The sequence below is a fragment of the Anolis carolinensis genome, unplaced genomic scaffold, assembly GCF_035594765.1.
Source record: "Anolis carolinensis isolate JA03-04 unplaced genomic scaffold, rAnoCar3.1.pri scaffold_12, whole genome shotgun sequence".
NCBI lineage: Eukaryota > Metazoa > Chordata > Lepidosauria > Squamata > Dactyloidae > Anolis > Anolis carolinensis.
In genome coordinates this window covers 21,236,361-21,254,745 of record NW_026943823.1, presented here as the reverse complement: position 1 = coordinate 21,254,745, position 18,385 = coordinate 21,236,361, and the positions used below count along the sequence as shown (strand labels likewise).

The 18,385-nt window shown below is 43.7% G+C and overlaps 1 protein-coding gene across 1 annotated transcript in view; it reads right to left on the bottom strand.

The window, feature by feature from the left end:
- Nucleotides 1-6,532: 6,532 nt before the first annotated feature.
- Nucleotides 6,533-18,385, bottom strand: part of abcb7 (ATP binding cassette subfamily B member 7) — a 63,036-nt gene continuing 51,183 nt past the window's right edge. Inside the window, exon 16 of the mRNA XM_008123109.3 lies at nt 6,533-10,335. Within this exon, the coding sequence (XP_008121316.2) occupies nt 10,117-10,335 (219 nt within the window). The 3' untranslated portion in view covers nt 6,533-10,116. The remainder of the gene's footprint in view (nt 10,336-18,385) is intronic.

Sequence of the window (18,385 nt, the reverse complement as noted above, 5' to 3'; positions counted from 1 at the left end):
CCAACATTCTGCTGGCCCGTTTATGTTGGATAAGTGAGATTCTACTGCATCTTTAAGTGCATGAAGAATATATATATATATATATATATACTAGCTTGGGTACCTGGCATGGCCCAGGTTATTTGAAAAAGATCTATTACAGTAGAGTCTCACTTATCCAAGCTAAACGGGCCGGCAGAAGCTTGGATAAGCGAATATCTTGGATAATAAGGAGGGATTAAGGAAAAGCCTATTAAACATCAAATTAGGTTATCATTTTACAAATTAAGCACCATGTTATACAACAAATTTGACAGAAAAAGTAGTTCAATACACAGTAATGTTATGTTGTAATGACTGTATTTACAAATGTAGCACCAAAATATCATGATATATAGAAAACATTGACTACAAAAATTGCTTGGATTATCCAGAAGCTTGGATAAGCGAGGCTTGGATAAGTGAGACTCTACTGTATATATGTGTGTGTGTGTGTGTGTGTGTGTATATATATATATATATATATATATATATATATATATATATATACAGTAGAGTCTCACTTATCCAACACTCGCTTATCCAACGTTCTGGATTATCCAACGCATTTTTGTAGTCAATGTTTTCAATACATCGTGATATTTTGGTGCTAAATTCGTAAATACAGTGATTACTACATAGCATTACTGCGTATTGAACTACTTTTTCTGCCAAATTTGTTGTCTAACATGATGTTTTGGTGCTTAATTTGTAAAATTATAACATAATTTGATGTTTAATAGGCTTTTCCTTAATGCCTCCTTATTATCCAACATATTCGCTTATCCAACATTCTGCTGGCCGTAGAGATGTTCAATGTGTTGTCGAAGGCTTTCATGGCCAGGATCACAGGGTTGTTGTGTGTCTTTCGGGCTGTGTGGCCATGTTCCAGAAGCATTCTCTCCTGACGTTTCACCCACATCTATGGCAGGCAACCTCTGAGGATGCCTGCCATAGATGTGGGCGAAACGTCAGGAGAGAATGCTTCTGGAACATGGCCACACAGCCCGAAAGACACACAACAATTCTGCTGGCCCATTTATGTTGGATAAGTGAGACTCTACTGTATATATATATATTAGCTTGGGTACCTGGCATGGCCCAGGTTATTTGAAAAAGTCTATTATTTAATTGTACGAAATGTTGGGTGAACTACAACTCACATCAAGGCAGGGACCCAAGGCTGCAAATAGTATACAAGACAATACAAATTAAAGCAACACAACGACATTGGGAGTATAAACAGGAAAAGGCAATGGGATCCTGGTTGTGTAGTCCATTGCAGGCTGCCTTGGTTGCCTTCCTCCGAGGGCTTTCTAATGGCCAATTCCCCGTTTACTTGGAACATTGAGTAGGAGGAAAGCTTTCAATGTACAAATAAATTGGTGGCATCTTTGGGAAGGAAGAAAGTGTTCGCTGTCTGAAGCATTCAGCACAATACGCATTTCAGAGAGAGGGAGGGAGCTCTTGCAAAGGGAGACGGATACACCAGCAGACTGGACTTGGCTCATGTCTAATGGAGAAGGAAGGCAGCTTGGCATCCCATTGACCGCCATGGCTCAATGCTATGGGTCTGGAAGCTTTGTATGGTCTGTCACAGGGGTGTCAAACTGCCTTCATTCTGCTGCAGCGTAGATGCCTCCTGCAAAGACTCTTGATGAGAGTGTATCCATTGCATGCTTCACGCAGCCGTTTAGCGAACGCTTTCAGCCTCTCAAAGCATGTCAGAAAAGGAGAAGAAACCCTACAGAATCATTTTAGGAAGAAGGAAGCTGCTACGTATTTATTATTTTGTCAGAAGCAAATTGAGAACACAGTTATAATGTATAAAAGAACATAAAGTTAAAAACTTGGCATGATATTAAATGTCTTTTATTTATTTACAGTATTTATATTCCGCCCTTCTTTCTCACCCCGAAGGGGACTCAGGGCGGATTACAATAAACACATATATGGCAAACATTCAATGCCAACAGACAAACAACATACAATATAGACAGACACAGAGGCATTTAACATTTTTCCAGCTTTACGATTCCGGCGACAGGGGGAGCTGTTGCTTCACCGTCCACTAGGGGCTGTACTTCCTCATTCCTTTCCTCGTGTTTTGCTGGCAGTTTTATGGTGTTGTAAATTAGTTAAAAGCGTACCTAAATTTCCCTACTTGACAGATGCAACTGTCTTTCGGGGCTGCATAGGTTAACAGCAAGCCGGGGCTATTTAATGGTCGGGGGCTTAACCCGACCCGGGCTTTGAATTCATGACCTCTCGGTCAGTAGTGATTTATTGCAGCTGGTTACTAACCAGTTGCACCACAGCCCAGCCCAGTTTCAATCCCAGCAGGAGAGAAAAATCAAAGAATCAGACCAGATACCTTTGACCAGAAGCTGGCCACTTGGAGTGCCCCTGGTGTTGCTGTAAGAAGGTCCTCCTTTGTGCATGTTGCAGGGCTCAGGTAGTCTGTGGTTTGCTCTTCTCCACACTCGCGGGTTGTGGACTCTACTTTGTGGCTCCATTTCTGAAGATTGGCTCGGCATCTCGGGGTGCCTTCTAAGTCGCCCCGTCTTGTGTGTGTCCAGGAGGGAGTTTCTCATCCGGTCTCCGCCACTGATTGAGGTTCCGAGTTCTAGCCTGCCACTTTTGTTCCTGCAAGTATCTCTGTGGATCTGCAAGTATCTGCAAGTATCTCTGTGGATCTTAGGAAGCTATTTCTTGATTTAAGGTGTCGACATGGTGGCTGATATCCGGACAGAGGATGGGCTGGAGATGTCACTGCCTTGGTTCTTTCATTACTGGCTGCTACTTCCCGGCGGATATCGTCAGGGTATTGTGAATTTTGTGAAATGTTAAAATCAATCTAGGCTGTTAGGAATGTTTTCTGTATGAGTTTCAGCAAGGCATTTCAGCAGCGGAGGAGTTAAAAAGAGCCTGCTTTGATTGATGTAACACAGGACCAATGGGCCAATGGGGTCAAGCCTGATTGACCGGGACTTCCTTCATGATCTGTGGAATGCAGGGGAGTTTTCGTGTGTTCGGCGTGAGCGTTCCCAGAAGGAGACACTGCCATGTGTCTAGGACTTATTGCTAATGAGTGCTACTGTATATAGCAATGTAAATAAAGATTAAGTACTGTTGGATTCAACTGAATATTTGACTGCTAGCGTTTTGTTGACCAGTGCTGATTCTCCGCATGAGAAGGCAGCCTGGAGAAGGAGGGATTGGTGAGACCAGGATGATGATTTTGGAACCCACTCTGCATGGCAAACAGAGTCTCACCCATCGCCCCTACGACAGATATCCTGTGCTAAAACAGCATGTCTCATTGAGAGCCACATTCACTGTTTTAACGTGGTGAAATGTATTCCACACTGGGTGTGCGTGTTCAGCAGCAGAGTAGCCAAGCGCAAGGGCAGACATCTTCACTGTGTCTGGTTGTTAACCCCAGATTGTGCCGGTGAGCTTTCGCATGATATTATTTCTAGCACCCACTTTTTGCTTGATATCCTTGGAAGTCCACGGTAACTCCCAGGTATGTTGTTGTGCTGTAATGCTCCAGTGGATTCCTTCCCAGGTCATCCTCAGAGCTTGGGATATGCTTCCATTTAGTATTCTCTGCACTTTGTTCGGGATCTATGAATTTAGTCCCCTGATTTTAATATTGCTTTTTAATGTTTGTTTTTATTGATGTTGATGTTTTTATCGGGCTTTGCGATTGGTTTTTTGATTGTTGCATTGGGCATGGCCCCATGTGAGCCGCCCCGAATCCCTCCGGGGAGATGGGGCGGGGTATAAGAATAAAGTTGTTGTTATTATTATTATTATTATTATTATTATTATTATTATTATTATTATTATTATCTGTTCTCAAGATGAAAAGCACACATTTGCATTTTAGATACATTAGAAATCAGCTGCCTTTCCTTGTAACAAGAGAACTTAAAGCTTCGGAGAGCCTCTGTTCAACCATTTCAAAGTTCCCTGCTTGGGCGGTGATGGCACGATCGTCAACATAGATAAAACTCTCTTTTCCTTCTGGCAGTGGCTGATCATTTGTGTAAAAGTTAAAACATTGATGAAGCAAGCACGCTTCACTGAGGTAGGCAGTTTTTCTGTTTCCGCCATCTGTTTCTCTGGCCCTGGAACTCAACAAAAAAGCTCCAGTTTTGTAGTAGATTTCCTATGAAATGGGTGAGGTGGTAGTCCTTTGTGATATTATACATTTTTCACAGGAGGAGGCAATGATTTACAGTATCGTATGCTGCTAATAAGTCTATGAAGAAACCGCTTTCACATTTTAAATCAATGTCACAATATTTTGGGATCCAGTGACTCGGCAATTTCGGCAGCGAAATGGAGAGCCAGAAAGGGAAGATGTGAATTCGGTCAAGAAGAGGCCTTTCACATCAATGAGCCAAAAGGGAAGGCAGCTGCTTCCTTGTTTTTATTTAAGAAAAGGAAAGTATTTCATTTACAATACAAAGTAGTTGAGGCAGAATGTTGTCTAACCCTAACATTAACAGTATTAATAATATGGACGAGACCTGATTGGTTCCAAAGCTCGTCTCACAACGAATAACGTTGAGATATGCATCCTATGCACAGAAGAAAACAGGGATCCCTTCATGTTTCCATCCTGCGCTTGTCTCTTTTTCGGGATCAGTTTCTTCCTGATCAAAACAGTTCCCTTCTCCCCACTTTTAGAGAAACGCCTGCCTCGGTTTCTCCACTGTTCTCTCCTTCTTCATTCCTCTTCCAATGTATTTTGAATTTTACTTAGATTTCCCGCATTAAACTCTGCCGCGTTTCGATCCCATATTCCTTCCATTGGCTTCCTTTTCTATCCCAACATCTTGAAAGCGGCACATTTTCCTTATTTGTTTTCAGATGGTGCCAGTATCAGCTGACCTAATTTCCTTTCCAAAGGCCTCTGCGTCGCTCTCTGTCTTTGTCCTATTCTTCGGGAATTGATTGCGCTTTCCAAAATCTATGGCCAGAGCATGTTGTTCTTTTGCAGATCACTTCAAAAAAAGGACACAGCGACAGGAGTCCATATCACGCGTTTTTACTGCCAGGCACTAAAGACGTGTGTCTTGTAAAAGAGCCAAGGCTGAAAGCGGCCGGTTCGTAAAGCCAAGGAGACGTGAGTGCTTTTCCTTGACAATGTTATTGATGGCTGCAAAGTGCAGAAGAATAGCAGGGAAACGTTTCGGAGAGGAAACTGGGATGACATTTGTCTTTTCAAACCCCGGAGATTCAGCTTTACATCTGGCCTCAGGCAGGCTTTTAAGAAATTGGGTTGCTGTGAGTTTTCCGAGCTGTATGGCCATGTTCCAGAAGCATTCTCTCCTGATGTTTTGCCCATATCTATGACAGTCACACTCAGAGGTTGTGAGGTCTGTTGGAAACTAAGCAAGCAAGGTTTATATATCTGTGGAATAATGTCCAAGGTGAGAGAAAGAAGTCTTCTCTGTTGGAGGCAAGTGTGAATGTTGCCACTGGCCAACTTGATTAGCACTGAAAAGCCTTGCAGCTTCAAAGCCTGCCTGCCTCCTGCCTGGGGGAATCCTTTGTTGGGAAGTGTTTGTCAAATATGTTGTGTTGTTGTCTCGGGCTTGTCCCGGTTGTGAGCCGCCCCGAGTCCCTTCGGGGAGATGGGGCGGGATATAAAAATAAAGTTTATTATTATTATTATTATTAGCTGGCCCTGATTGTTTTCTGTTTGTAACTTCCCTGTTTTCTGAGTGTTGTTCTTTATTCATACCAGACATCAAGGGAACCACTGACTGCATTGGAATCATATTAGTGGGCTGTGGTGCAGCTGGTTAGTAACCAGCAGCAATAAATCACCACTGACCGAGAGGTTGGTGGTTCGAAGCTCAGGTCGGGATGAGCTCCCAAACATTAATAACTCTAGCTCGCTGTCCACCTAAGCAGCTCGAAAACAGCTGTGTCTGTGATTAGAGAATTCTAGGTACCGCTTAATGTGGGGAGGCTAATTTTACTTAATTTATGACACCATAAAACTGCCAGCACATGAGGAAGTACTACCATAAAAAGGACTCGGCATCACAGTGTGGCCGGAATCAAGCATAGCCTCATGAAGTCAGAAGCTGGAGAACGTTAATAGCCTCTACTGTCTGTCTAAGTGATATGTGATATGTCTGATAATGGTATTGAATGCTCTTCTGTTCTGTTCTGTCTGTCCAAAAACGGCATTGAAGGTTGGCCGTGTATGTGTACTGTGATCCGCGCCGAGTCCCCTTGGGGAGATAGGACAGAATATAAATAAAGTATTGTTGTTGTTATTATTATTATTATATTCCAACAAAACCAGCTTACAGTATTTGGTTGCTTTATGGAGACGGTTGTTCACCAAATGCCAAATTGGTGCCGATAACTCAGAGAGAGCAGGCCAAATTTGCATTGGAGCCGAGCAAACCCAAGACCACCCCAAAAATTCAAACTGCAATATATTGCTTTTTAGTTTTCCAAGAGACACCTCCTTCTCTTTGAATTTTCAATGAAAATAAACTTTACTGATTTCAGAACGATTTTCTATACAATAACATTATACAAGGGACAAGAACATTTAAGTTAAACAACTCCCCCCCCCCTCCAAAGACGTTAAGAAATTGAGATTTTCAGAGTCAAGGTTGATGGATTGGGATAGTTCCCTCGCTTTCTAGTTATTCCCCAAAGTCCAAATCAAATTGAATGTGCAAATAACCTTCTCCACCCAATGGAAGGTGTTAAGTATGTTTGAAATAAACATGATGGCCAGTGTAATGTGAAATGATGAGAAAAGTTTCTTCACATCAGGGAATAAGGCTAATGAATAGAAAAGAATTCACTGTGCATCGGAACCAAATAAAAAGGAAATGTGCCAATTTGGTGCTGCAAAACACAGCCAAACACTTGAATTGAGATGCGTCTGGCTGTAATTCTCATCATCCCCAGCCAGCAGGGCCACTGATAGTTGGAACTGATGTGTGCTGGGGCAAAATATATCCTTAAGTTGTGCTGTGAATTTTCCGGGCTGTATGGCCATGTTCCAGAAGCATTCTCTCCTGACATTTTGCCCACATCTGTGGCAGGCATCCCCAGAGGTTGTGAGGTCTGTTGGAAATGAGGCAAGTAGGGTTTATATATCTGTGGAATGATGTCCAGGGTGGGAGAAAAAATTCTTCTCTGCTGGAGGCAAGTGTGAATGTTGCCATTGGCCAGCTTGATTAGAATAGAATGGCCTTGCAGCTTCAAAGCCTGGCTGTTGCTGCATGGGGGAATCCTTTGTTGGGAGGTGTTTACTGGTCCAGATTATTTCCTGTCTGCAATTCCCTTGTTTTCTGAGTGTTGTTCTTTTTTTTTTTTTACAGTCCTGATTTTAGAATTTTTTTTAATACTGGAGTTAAATTTCAGAAAACAGAGGAATTCCAGACATGAAACAATCAGGGCCAGCTAACACCTCCTAACAAAGGGTTCCCCAGGCAGGAAGCAGCCAGGCTTTGAAGATGAAAGGCCAAGGTGACCAATTGCAACATTCACACTTGCCTCAAGTAGACAAAAGTTTTTTCTCCCACCCTGGACATTCCACACATATATAAACCCCACTTGCAAAACGTCAGAAGAGAATGCTTCTGGAACATAGCCATACAGCCCGGAAAACTCGCAGCAACCCAGTGATTTTGGCCATGAAAGCCTTGGATAACATATATCCTTGAGGCTTGGGATGGCCATTCTGGACAGTAAAATAAAGGGTGAAATAACACAGTTTCTGCGTTTCAGAAAATAAATCTGAAACTAATTTGCTTTTATGGCAACTGAAATCAGCTGTAATTTTAGGGTTTTTCGGAGGTCCAAAAACCGTAGAAAGAAGTGACACAAATATGGCAAAATGGAAGATATGTACACAATTTCTCTATACGCAGGAGGAGAGGCTGATGCGATGTTCTCTCAAACTCCCACAAAGAACAGAGGGAGGAATGACAGAAAACTCTGCATCAGCTGCTCCTGTCAAAGGAAGAAAGAGAGAGCTTTGTCTTTCTTTCCTTTTGGCAACTTGTGCGAATCTCGAGGGGGTGACACCGAACCACCCGGTTAAGGGAGTATGAGAAAATCGGGCCTGAAATGAAAAGCCATTTGGAACTGTCGCCATAGACTCGCAAGACTCCGCTTTGTGCACACAGCCGGGAGGACACTTATCCTTGAACTGGTGATTTTTAATCAAGGCCATTTTATGAAACCAGTGTTTTCCATTTTCAAACGAGTAACATTTCCTTCACCAACTCATTCAACAGAATCAGGGTCCAATCGACAGGAATCCCAAATTTTGCTTGACTTTTTCCAACCCAGAAATCTGGATTCTGTGAAAGTTGTCATTCTCAGAACATTATCCTGGATTCTGGGTTGCTGAATGTTTTCAGAGCTGTACGGCCATGTTCTGGAAGCATTCTTTCCTGACGTTTCGCCCACATCTATGGCAGGCATCTGGAGAAGTTGTGAGGTCTGTTGGAAACTAGGCAAGTGGCATATACACACACACATATACATATATATACATACATACATGTAGAATGATGTCCAGGGTTGGAGAAAGAAAGAACTCTTGTCTGCCTGTGGTGAGTGTGAATCTTTCATTTGGCCACCTTGATTAGCAATGAATAGTCTTGCAATTTCAAAGCCTGGCTGTTTCCTGCCTGGGGGACTCCTTGTCTGCTTGAGGCAAGTGGGAATGTTGCCATTGGCCAGCTTGATTAGCACTGAATGGCCTTGCAGCTTCAAAGCCTGGCATGTGCTGCATGGGGAATCCTTTGTTGGGAGGTGTTTGCTGGTCCAGATTATTTCCTGTCTGCAATCCTCCTGTTTTCTTTTTTTTTACTGTCCTGATTTTAGATTTTTTTATTTTTGATTGATTTGTTTTTACTGTTTGCTTTTGTTTTTATATTGTTGTTCCGGGCTTGGCCCCATGTAAGCCGCCCCAAGTCCCTTCGGAGAGATGGGGCAGGGTATAAGAATAAAGTTGTTGTTGTTATTATTATTATTTATACTGGGAACCAGATTTCAAAAAACAGAGGAATTCCAGACATGAAACAACCAGGGCCAGTTAACACCTCCCAACAAAGGATTCCCCAGGCAGGAAACAGCCAGGCTTTGAAGCTGAAAAAGCCATTCAATGCTAAACAAGGTGGCCAATTGAAACATTCACACTTGCCTCACGCAGACTAGAATTATTTCTCCCACCCTGGACATCGTTCCACAGATATAGAAACTGCACTTGCCAAGTTTCCAACAGACTTCAGCGTCTCTGAGGGTGCCTGCCACAGAAGTGGGCGAAACGTCAGGAAAGAATGCTTCTGGAACATGGCCACACAGCCTGGAAAACTCACAGCAACGCAGTGATTCTGGCCATGAAAGCCTTCAACAACACATCCTGGATTCTCTTTCAAATTTGGCAGAACATTTCCCTTACCTATTTCTATGGATGCCAGAAAGCACACTAATCTTTACTTATTTGCCCTCCGGAGGTGTTCCCATCAAGTACACACTCCTGTTAATTTCAGTTCTCAGAAAGTGAATGACTTTATGGGTCAAACGAGGAGCTGCCTTGAGCACCTGAGCCAAAATCCCTTCGCTGCTTGTCCTTTATAAAAGGAGATATAAAATCTATCAAACACAAGTTATTTAAGAAGGGCAACTGTTTTGTTTCTCCCATTAGGACACCCACACGTGTGAATTAACCAGCTCTGGTTAAAGGGATATGTAGAAAAACACCTCTGTAAAACCCACCAGGATAAACCCCTCAACAGCATCCCTCGGATCATGCCATTTTGGTCAAATGGCGGGGAGAGAGATGTGTTTGTGTATGTCATGTCACAAACTCATTTCTGGGAGGAAAAAGTGTCCATTGGTTAATTGGGTTATTCTGAGATACTTCCAGTCGAGCAGCTGAGAGGTACTTGCAAAATCCTTTGGTTCGAGAAATCGCGCTCCTTGGAGAAGCCGCCTTTAAACAAGGCTTTTAAAATACTGCATCGTTCAATTCCGTAGGATGTAGAAAAGGGGTTCCAGTGCAAACGTGTGCCGCGATGAGCATCTCCCGTCTCAACAGGAGCAGTTGCCGCAGCCCTTGACGCTGTTGATGATCTCCTCCTGCAGCTTCCGGCGGTCCTCCTCCTTGGAGGTGAGGCCGCCCCGCTCCTCCCACCGCTCCTGGGGGTCCCGGCTCAGCATCCGGCTGCTCTGCGTGTGCCACATCTCGTAGTAGAGGCTGCCGGGGCGCAGCAGCAGGTCCATGTGCTTGCCACGCTCCGCCACCTGGCCCTGATTGAGAAAGACACGAAGCCGGTGAGCAAACGGGAGCAAGGACGCTTCCCACCCAAGACCCAGAGGGGAAGTGTGGCACGTGCTCCGCTCTTTTAAGACCAAAAACAAGAAGAGTGAAAAGGGGCACAGAGCTGCGTGCGGAAAACGGTCACAGGTTGCCGGCAGGAGGGATTCAGTACACACACATATACACACACACACATATATATTAGAGTTATGCGCAAATCCGTTTTCCTTCGTTACATCAGTTCTTTCATTACTACCGTTACCTTTTGGAGCATGTAATGGGAAGTACCAAAATCAGCTCGACATGAAAGCAAGCAGGAGCCGATCCTGGCTCCTCATCTGCTTTTTGTGAGCAGCCTCCTTGTCTTGGAAATAGTGTGTGTGTGTGGCATGCAGGCCCAGAAAATATGCATGCCTGCTTGAAGCCAAGCGCCTCTCCTCTAGAGTAGAGAAACAGGTAAGAAGACTCCTTAAAGCTAATGCCTGCCTGCAGCCGAGCGCTCCCTCTAGAGTAAGAAACACAACTTGCCTCCTTGCCTTGGAGAGTGTGTGTGTGGCGTGCAGGCCCAGAAAGCGTGCCTGCCTGCCTGCAGTCAAGCACCTCTCCTCTAGAGAGACAGGTAAGAAGCCTCCTTAAAGCCTGTGTCTGCCTGCAGCCGAACGTCTCTCCTCTAGAGTAGAAAAAATGGGTAAGAAGCCTCCTTAAAGCCTGCATCTGCCTGCAGCCGAACGTCACTCCTCTAGAGTATAGAAATGGTTAAAAAGCCTCCTTAAAGCCTGTGCCTGCCTGGAGCCAAGGCACCTCCTCTAGAGTAAGAAACGGAACTTGCCTCCTTGCCTTGGAGAGTGTGCATGTGGCATGCAGGTTCAGAAAGCATGCCTACCTGCCTGCAGCCAAGCACCTCTCCTTTAGAGAAACAGGTAGAAGTCTCCTTAAAGCCTGCATCTGTCTGCAGCTGAACGCCTCTCCTCTAGAGTGGAGAAATGGGTAAGAAGCCTCCTTAAAGCCCGTGCCTGCCTGGAGACAAGTGCTTTCTCTAGAGTAAGAAACAGAACTTGCCTCCTTGCCTTGGAGAGTGTGTGTGTGGCGTCCAGGCCCAGAAAGTGTGCATGCCTGAAGTCAAGTGCCTCTCCTCTAGAATAGAGAAAAAGGTAAGAAGCCTCCTTAAAGCATGTTTAAAGCAGGCCCAGAAAATGTGCCTGCCTGCCTGCCTGTAGCCATGCACCGCTCCTCTAGAGAAACAGGGAAGCCTCCTTAAAGCCTACATCTGCCTGAAGCCAAACACCTCTCCTCTAGAGTAGAGAAATGGTTAAGAAGCCTCCTTAAAGCCTGTGCCTGCCTGGAGCCAAGCACCTCCTCTACAGTAAGAAACAGACCTTGCCTCCTTGCCTTGGAGAGTGTGCGTGTGGCGTGCAGGCCCAGAAAGCGTGCATGCCTGCTGGCAGTTGAACACCTCTCCTCTAGAGTAGAGAAAAATGTAAGCACCCTCCTTAAAGTACGTGCCTGCCTGCAGCCGAGCGCCTTCTCTAGAATAAGAAACAGACCTTGCCTCCTTGCCTTGAAGAGTGTGCGTGTGGCGTGCAGGCCCAGAGAGCGCGCATGCCTGCCAGCAGACAAGCACCTCTCCTCTAGAGTAGAGAAAAATGTAAGCACCCTCCTTAAAGCATGTCTCCTTAAAGCACATGCCTGCCTGCAGCTGAGCGCCTCTCTTCTAGAGTAGAAATAGCTTAAATACCTATGACAGGAAGGGCAGATAGAAAGCTTGTTTTCTGCCGCTCCAGAAACTAGGACACAATACAGCAATGGTCTACTGCAGGTATGTTAGGAATTGAGAGTATTAAAGTCCAAAACACAGAGAAGGCCGAAGTTTGTCCATGCCTGGTCTATTGTGTCCTACTCTTTGGAAAAGAGATTCCACCGAAACATTAGAAAGAACTTCCTAATAGTAAGAGCTGTTTGATAGTGGAATATTCTATGCGTGGGAATACAGTGGTGCCTCCTTCTGTGAAGGTTTTCAAGCAGAGGCTGGATGGTTGTCTGTCGGGAGGGCTTGGATTGCATCCTCCTTTAAGGCAGAAGGAGGTTGTGACTGGATGGCCTTTGGGAGTTTCTTCCAACTCTATGAGCCTTTCATTTCCCTCAATCCCCCAAATTTCTAGCACTGCACTCACTTAAAACTGTATCAACTCTCGACACAGAAATTAATTTATCATACGGAAGCAATAACTAGCAATAATGTACAGTCACAGAAAGTGTCAACTGAATACAGTAGAGTCTCACTTATCCAACATTCTGGATTATTCAACGCATTTTTGTAGTCAATGTTTTCAAAACATCATGATATTTTGGTGCTAAATTAATAAATACAGTAATTAAAACATAACATTACTGTGTATTGAACTACTTTTTCTGTCAAATTTGTTGTCTAACATGATGTTTTGGTGCTTAATTTGTAAAATCATAACCTAATTTGATGTTTAATAGGCTTTTCCTTAATTCCTCCTTATTATCCAGCGTATTCAGTGAGACTGTACTGTATTTAGAAATGAAGGCTAGAAAGGAAAGAGATAAGGTAAAGTTCACAAAGGGAATGTAAACATTGCAGATATTCAGGGCCTTAATCCCTGCAGTTTGGGGGCTCTGTGTTCATTCTAAAAGAAGCAATGATTTAAATAAAGACAGGGCCATATATACACCCTGACGATTAAATCAGAACAGTGGAACAAAAGAATACAATGAGAATGAAGGAAAAGGCAACTCCAAATCCAAGTTCTACCACCTGTATAAATTATGCAAATGCGCACATTTATTTCTGACGTTCCCTCTCGTTCTGAATAATGTATTCTCCTTTCCGCTTGCAGTCAGGAAGGGTCAGGCCCCTCAACCTGCACCTTTGGCTGCTGGAAATATTACCAGCTTTGGAGGCTTTCCAGATATAAATGCGAGGAATATCCATGTCATTTCAAGGCTCCTCATGAAAAACCAAGATTCCCCAGAGGTCGAACAGCGCAGCAGCACAAAATCGTGGCAAATGAGTTAAAATAACAGCAATGCTGTGCAGAATAACCCTTTGTTTTCAGGAGAGTTGGTGGATCTAAGCTGGATGAATCCAGCACTTGATCAGAGTGCAGATCATACTCAAAGTGGACCCAGGAAGAGACAGGGAGGCAACGGAGCAATGGATTCAAATGGCAGGACTTTCCTGACAGTTAGAGATAATCAACGGTTGGCTATCCAGCAGTCTCCTTGAAGCAGAGGCTAGATGGCCATCTGTTGGGAGGGCTTGGATGGTGTTTTCCTCTATGGCAGAAGGAGGTTGGACTGAATGGCTCTTGGGGTCTCTTCCAATTCTAGGATTCTATTTTTTTCGTGTTAGTTGTTAGTTGTTGTTATTATTATTATTATTATATGGAGCCCCCGGAGGCGCAGCGTGTTAAAGCACTGAGCTGATGAACTTGCAGAACAAAAGGTCGCAGGTTCGAATCCGGGGAGCAGAGTGAGCACCTGCTGTTGACTCCAGCTTCTGCCAACATAGCAGTTCGAAAACATGCAAGTGTGAGTAGATCAATAGGTACCGCTCCGGCAGGAAGGTAACGGCACTCCATGCAGTCATGCCAATGGCCACATGACCTTGGAGGTGTCTACGGACAATGCCGGCTCTTTGGCTTAGAAATGAAAATGAGCACCAACCCCCAGAGTCAGACATGACTGGACTTAACGTCAGGGGAAACCTTTACCCTTTTACCTTATTATTATTATTATTATTATTTGAAACACAACAAGATGAGTTCACAGCAGACACTCTGCTGGCTGTTGTATTGGATTACACATCGGACACAATTATTATTATTATTATTATTATTATTATTATTATTATTAGAAATACAACAAGATGAGTCCACAGCAGACACTCTGTTGGCTGTCACGTCGGACACAATTATTATTATTATTATTATTATTATTATTATTATTATTATTATTTGAAACACAACAAGATGAGTCCACAGCAGACACTCTGCTGGCTGTTGTATTGGATCACACGTCGGACACAATTATTATTATTATTATTATTATTATTATTATTATTATTATTAATACAACAAGATGAGTCCACAGCAGACACTCTGTTGGCTGTCACGTCGGACACAATTATTATTATTATTACTATTATTATTATTTGAAACACAACAAGATGAGTCCACAGCAGACACTCTGCTAGCTGTTGTATTGGATCATCAATTGGCTTGCGTCTGACCTTGACACGTCGGACACTTCCCAAGTGTCTATTATTAATATAATAATAATAATAATAATAATAATAATAATAACAAACAAACACTTATAAATGCATGACGATTCAAATAAAAAATGTAAAAAAATTTGGCTGCCTGGGTTTTCTCATATGGGAAAGGGTCAACACCTTCTTCCCGTGGTTTGAAACTATAAGTTAGATCTGCATATCCGAAACACAAAATGTGGTCCAATTTCATATGCAGCAGGTAGAGAGATACCCAAAAGCATTCCTGCTTCCAGCAAGCTTTACTGGAGAAGCCAAAAGCCAAGGCAACAAAGGCAATCTGGCCTCTTTGCTCAGGCAAACAGCACTGGCAGGTTCCTGGAAGAGCCAAACCAAAAACAATTCTGAGTAAGAAAGAGGCTCCAAAAGCCTTGCCTAAGCGGTGGGTGAAGAGGTAGAAAGAATTTTTCCCATATAGCCAGCAAGTGGCGAATTGAAGGGAATCGGTTTTCATTAATAAACAAAAAAGGGGGTGGGGTGCTCCAAAAGCTTTTTTAAAACCAAGCATTATATGAATTAAAGGGTTGTTGTTATTATCTTCTGCTGTTCCAACTCGCGGAGGTTACAGTGACATCCGAAGCACCGTTCTGATTCCAAATGGTTTATAATGGAGCCTCCCAGCCTGACAACAGCTGCTGCATTAACACAGTGGGGCAAATCAACAGGACTCTTTATGCACATTACGTGCATTTTTTTCCTGCTTTTCTTAAGAAAATCAAGCCCACAATAGGCCAGTCTGATTTATAATTCATCTTGGAACGGTTTGTTGGAGGAATGTTATTATAGCAGAAGTGGGGCTCTATAGTACTATCTGCAGGGAGTAGTAAAATAAAGAGTAAAAATCAACAGGTTGGTTGAATTGTTTCTGTAGTTGTGCCTTTACTACAGTAGAGTCTCGCTTATCCAATCTTCGCTTATCCAATGTTCTGGATTATCCAATGAAGTCTGCCTCCCATGCGGATCCACAACTGCTTCTCTGGCAGCAAGGGCTGAACTTTTTATGGATTTAACTTCTGACTTCCAAGTCGTCCAGTCTTCTGTGTGCCCAGGAGGGAGTCTCTCATCCAGTTTCAGCCACTGATTGAGGTTTTGGGTTTTCGCCTGCCACTTTTGGACTCTTGCTTGCTGAGGTGTTCCTGTGAGTATCTCTGTGGATCTTAGGAAGCTGTTTCTTGATTTAAGGCGTTAGCTTGCTGGCTGATATCCAAAGTGATGATGGATCGGAGATGTCAATGCCTTGGTCCTTTCATTGCTGATTGCTACTTCCCAACGGATGTCAAGTGGTGCAATACTGGCCAAACAGTATAATTTCTCCAGTGCTGTAGGGCGTGGACAACCTGTGACAATGCGGCATGTCTCATTAAGAGCCACATCCACTGTTTTAACGTGGTGAGATGTATTCCACACTGGGCATGCATACTCAGCAGCAGAGTAGCAAAATGCAAAGGCAGATGTCTTCACTGTGTCTGGTTGTGATGCTCAGGATGTGCCAGTCAGCTTTCATATATTATTTCTAGCACCCACTTTTTTTGCTTGATAGTCAAGCAGTGCTTCTTATAAGTCAGAGCACAGTGCAGAATGACTCCCAGGTGTTTTGGTGTGCTGCAACACTCCAGTGGGATTCCTTCCCAGGTCATCCCTAGAGCTCGAGATGCTTGTCCATTCTTAAGATGAAATGCACATGTCTGCATTTAAGATCAATTGCTGATTTAGTCAACCATTTTGGGATAGACCACACTTAACCGTAAATATTCCCATTGCCCAGAAATCACTCCATGATGTCTCAGTGCTAGTTCTCTCCTGTAATCTGGTTTCATCATCTTCCTCTCCTCTCTTTGCCTTCTTCTTTTTTGTTTGGCTGGCTGGCCTGTAGCGCTTTGAGCGCCATGGGGCAGAGCTGCTGACGTCGGCCCTTCTTCGGTGCTGCAGAAGTCTCTCACTTTGTGGCTGAGCCATCCCAGCTGTTCCATTACCACTAATGAGCCGGTTTAATAGGGCTTTTTTAAAAAATCCAGTAATTATCATTTATGCCAATACGCCGCAGTGTTACATTTGCTTTGCTTTGCTTTGCAGGAAAGAGATGGCAGCAGGTGGTGGAATCCACCCCATTGTATAAAAGCCCGACAACGACGGCCGGTTGCCACCACTTTCGGGTTCCCTGTTTGAACTCCGGGAGTAAACAGCCACACAGGAAGTGATTTCAGTCCCAGCCCTTTGTTTTCATCTTGTCTCAAATTATTTCCATCACAATGCAACCAACTATCTTATCAGTTTGGCTGTGCTGCACACAGCCGATGCCAGCAACACCTTTGAATTTCACTGCAGAAAGGACACACTGGGGCACAAAGCTTTATGGCACACAACAGCGATAATGATGGACGCCGAGGCATGTAGGAACAACCCCATCCCTGCTCTCTATGCTTCTCCTTTGGCCCCTCCTTGGGGGATTCTGTGCTCTTTTATTTATGGCACAGGCTCAATAGTGAAGGAGCACCCATTGTAGTGGCGCAAATTGGCTCCCGGATACGGCAAAAAAACTCCCTCTTTTACTGGGGTCCTTTCAGAGCGTATTATGGTTCCATTTTAACTGTCATGGCAAGATCCTAGAGGAGATAAGGGTGTTTATAGGATCCGCAGCCAGAGAGCTCTAGGGTATCGCAAATACGGCAAGCCCCAACCATCTTGAGTTTTAGAAAAGCCCTGAAAACATGGCTATGTGCCCAGGCTTTCAAAGATTAAATGATAAAGACGACTCGGACTGATTTACGGCTACAGCACGAGGATTTTAGATGAATGGATTTTAATCATATCTATATATAGAAAAGGGTAATGAAATTTCGGCCTAGGACAAAACAACAAAACTACACATTCCAGAAACACTAAACTTGGCAGCACAACCCCTCATCCATGCCTCTACATTCATACAACAAAAATAAAATAAAAATAAAATCCTAATTAGAGAGAGACGGAGTAATTGTTTTTATCCAATTGCTGCCAGTTAAAAGGCTAAGCTCTGCCCACTTGGTCTCCTTGCAACCCACTCAGCCCAGGGGACAGGCAGAGTTAGGCCTCACTTAAGCCTCTTTCACACTGCCTATAAAATACAGATTATCAGATTTGAACTGGATTATATGGCAGTGTAGACTCAAGGCCCTTCCATACAGGTATATAACCCATGTATAATGGACTTAATGTCAGGGGAAAACCTTTACCCTTTACCTTAACTACCACCAATTCCTCAAGACTTTATTTCCCATACCACCATACTTCGCCACAGCAACATGAGGCTGGGCACAGCTAGTGTTTTATATTTTTATATTGTTTTAATTGTTTTAATTGGATTTTCATTGCTGTTTTAATTATGTGTAGGCATCGAATTGTTGCCAATTTTGTACACTGCCCTGAGTTCCTTCGGGTGAGAAGGGCGGGATATAAATGTTGGAAATAAATAAATAAATAAATAAATGTACCAACTCCAGGGTTCCATAGGATGTTGCCGTGACAGTTAAAGTGGCAAACAAACTAGTCCAATGTAAAAGGTTAGGTAAAGGTAAAGGTTTCCTCTGATGTTAAGTCCAGTCGTGTCCAACTCTGGGGGTTGGTGCTCATCTCCATTTCTAAGCCAAAGAGCCGGCGTTGTCCATAGATACTTCCAAGGTCATGTGGCCATAGGCATGACTGCATGGAGCGCCGTTACCTTCCCGCCGGAGCGGTACCTATTGATCTACTCACATTGGCATGTT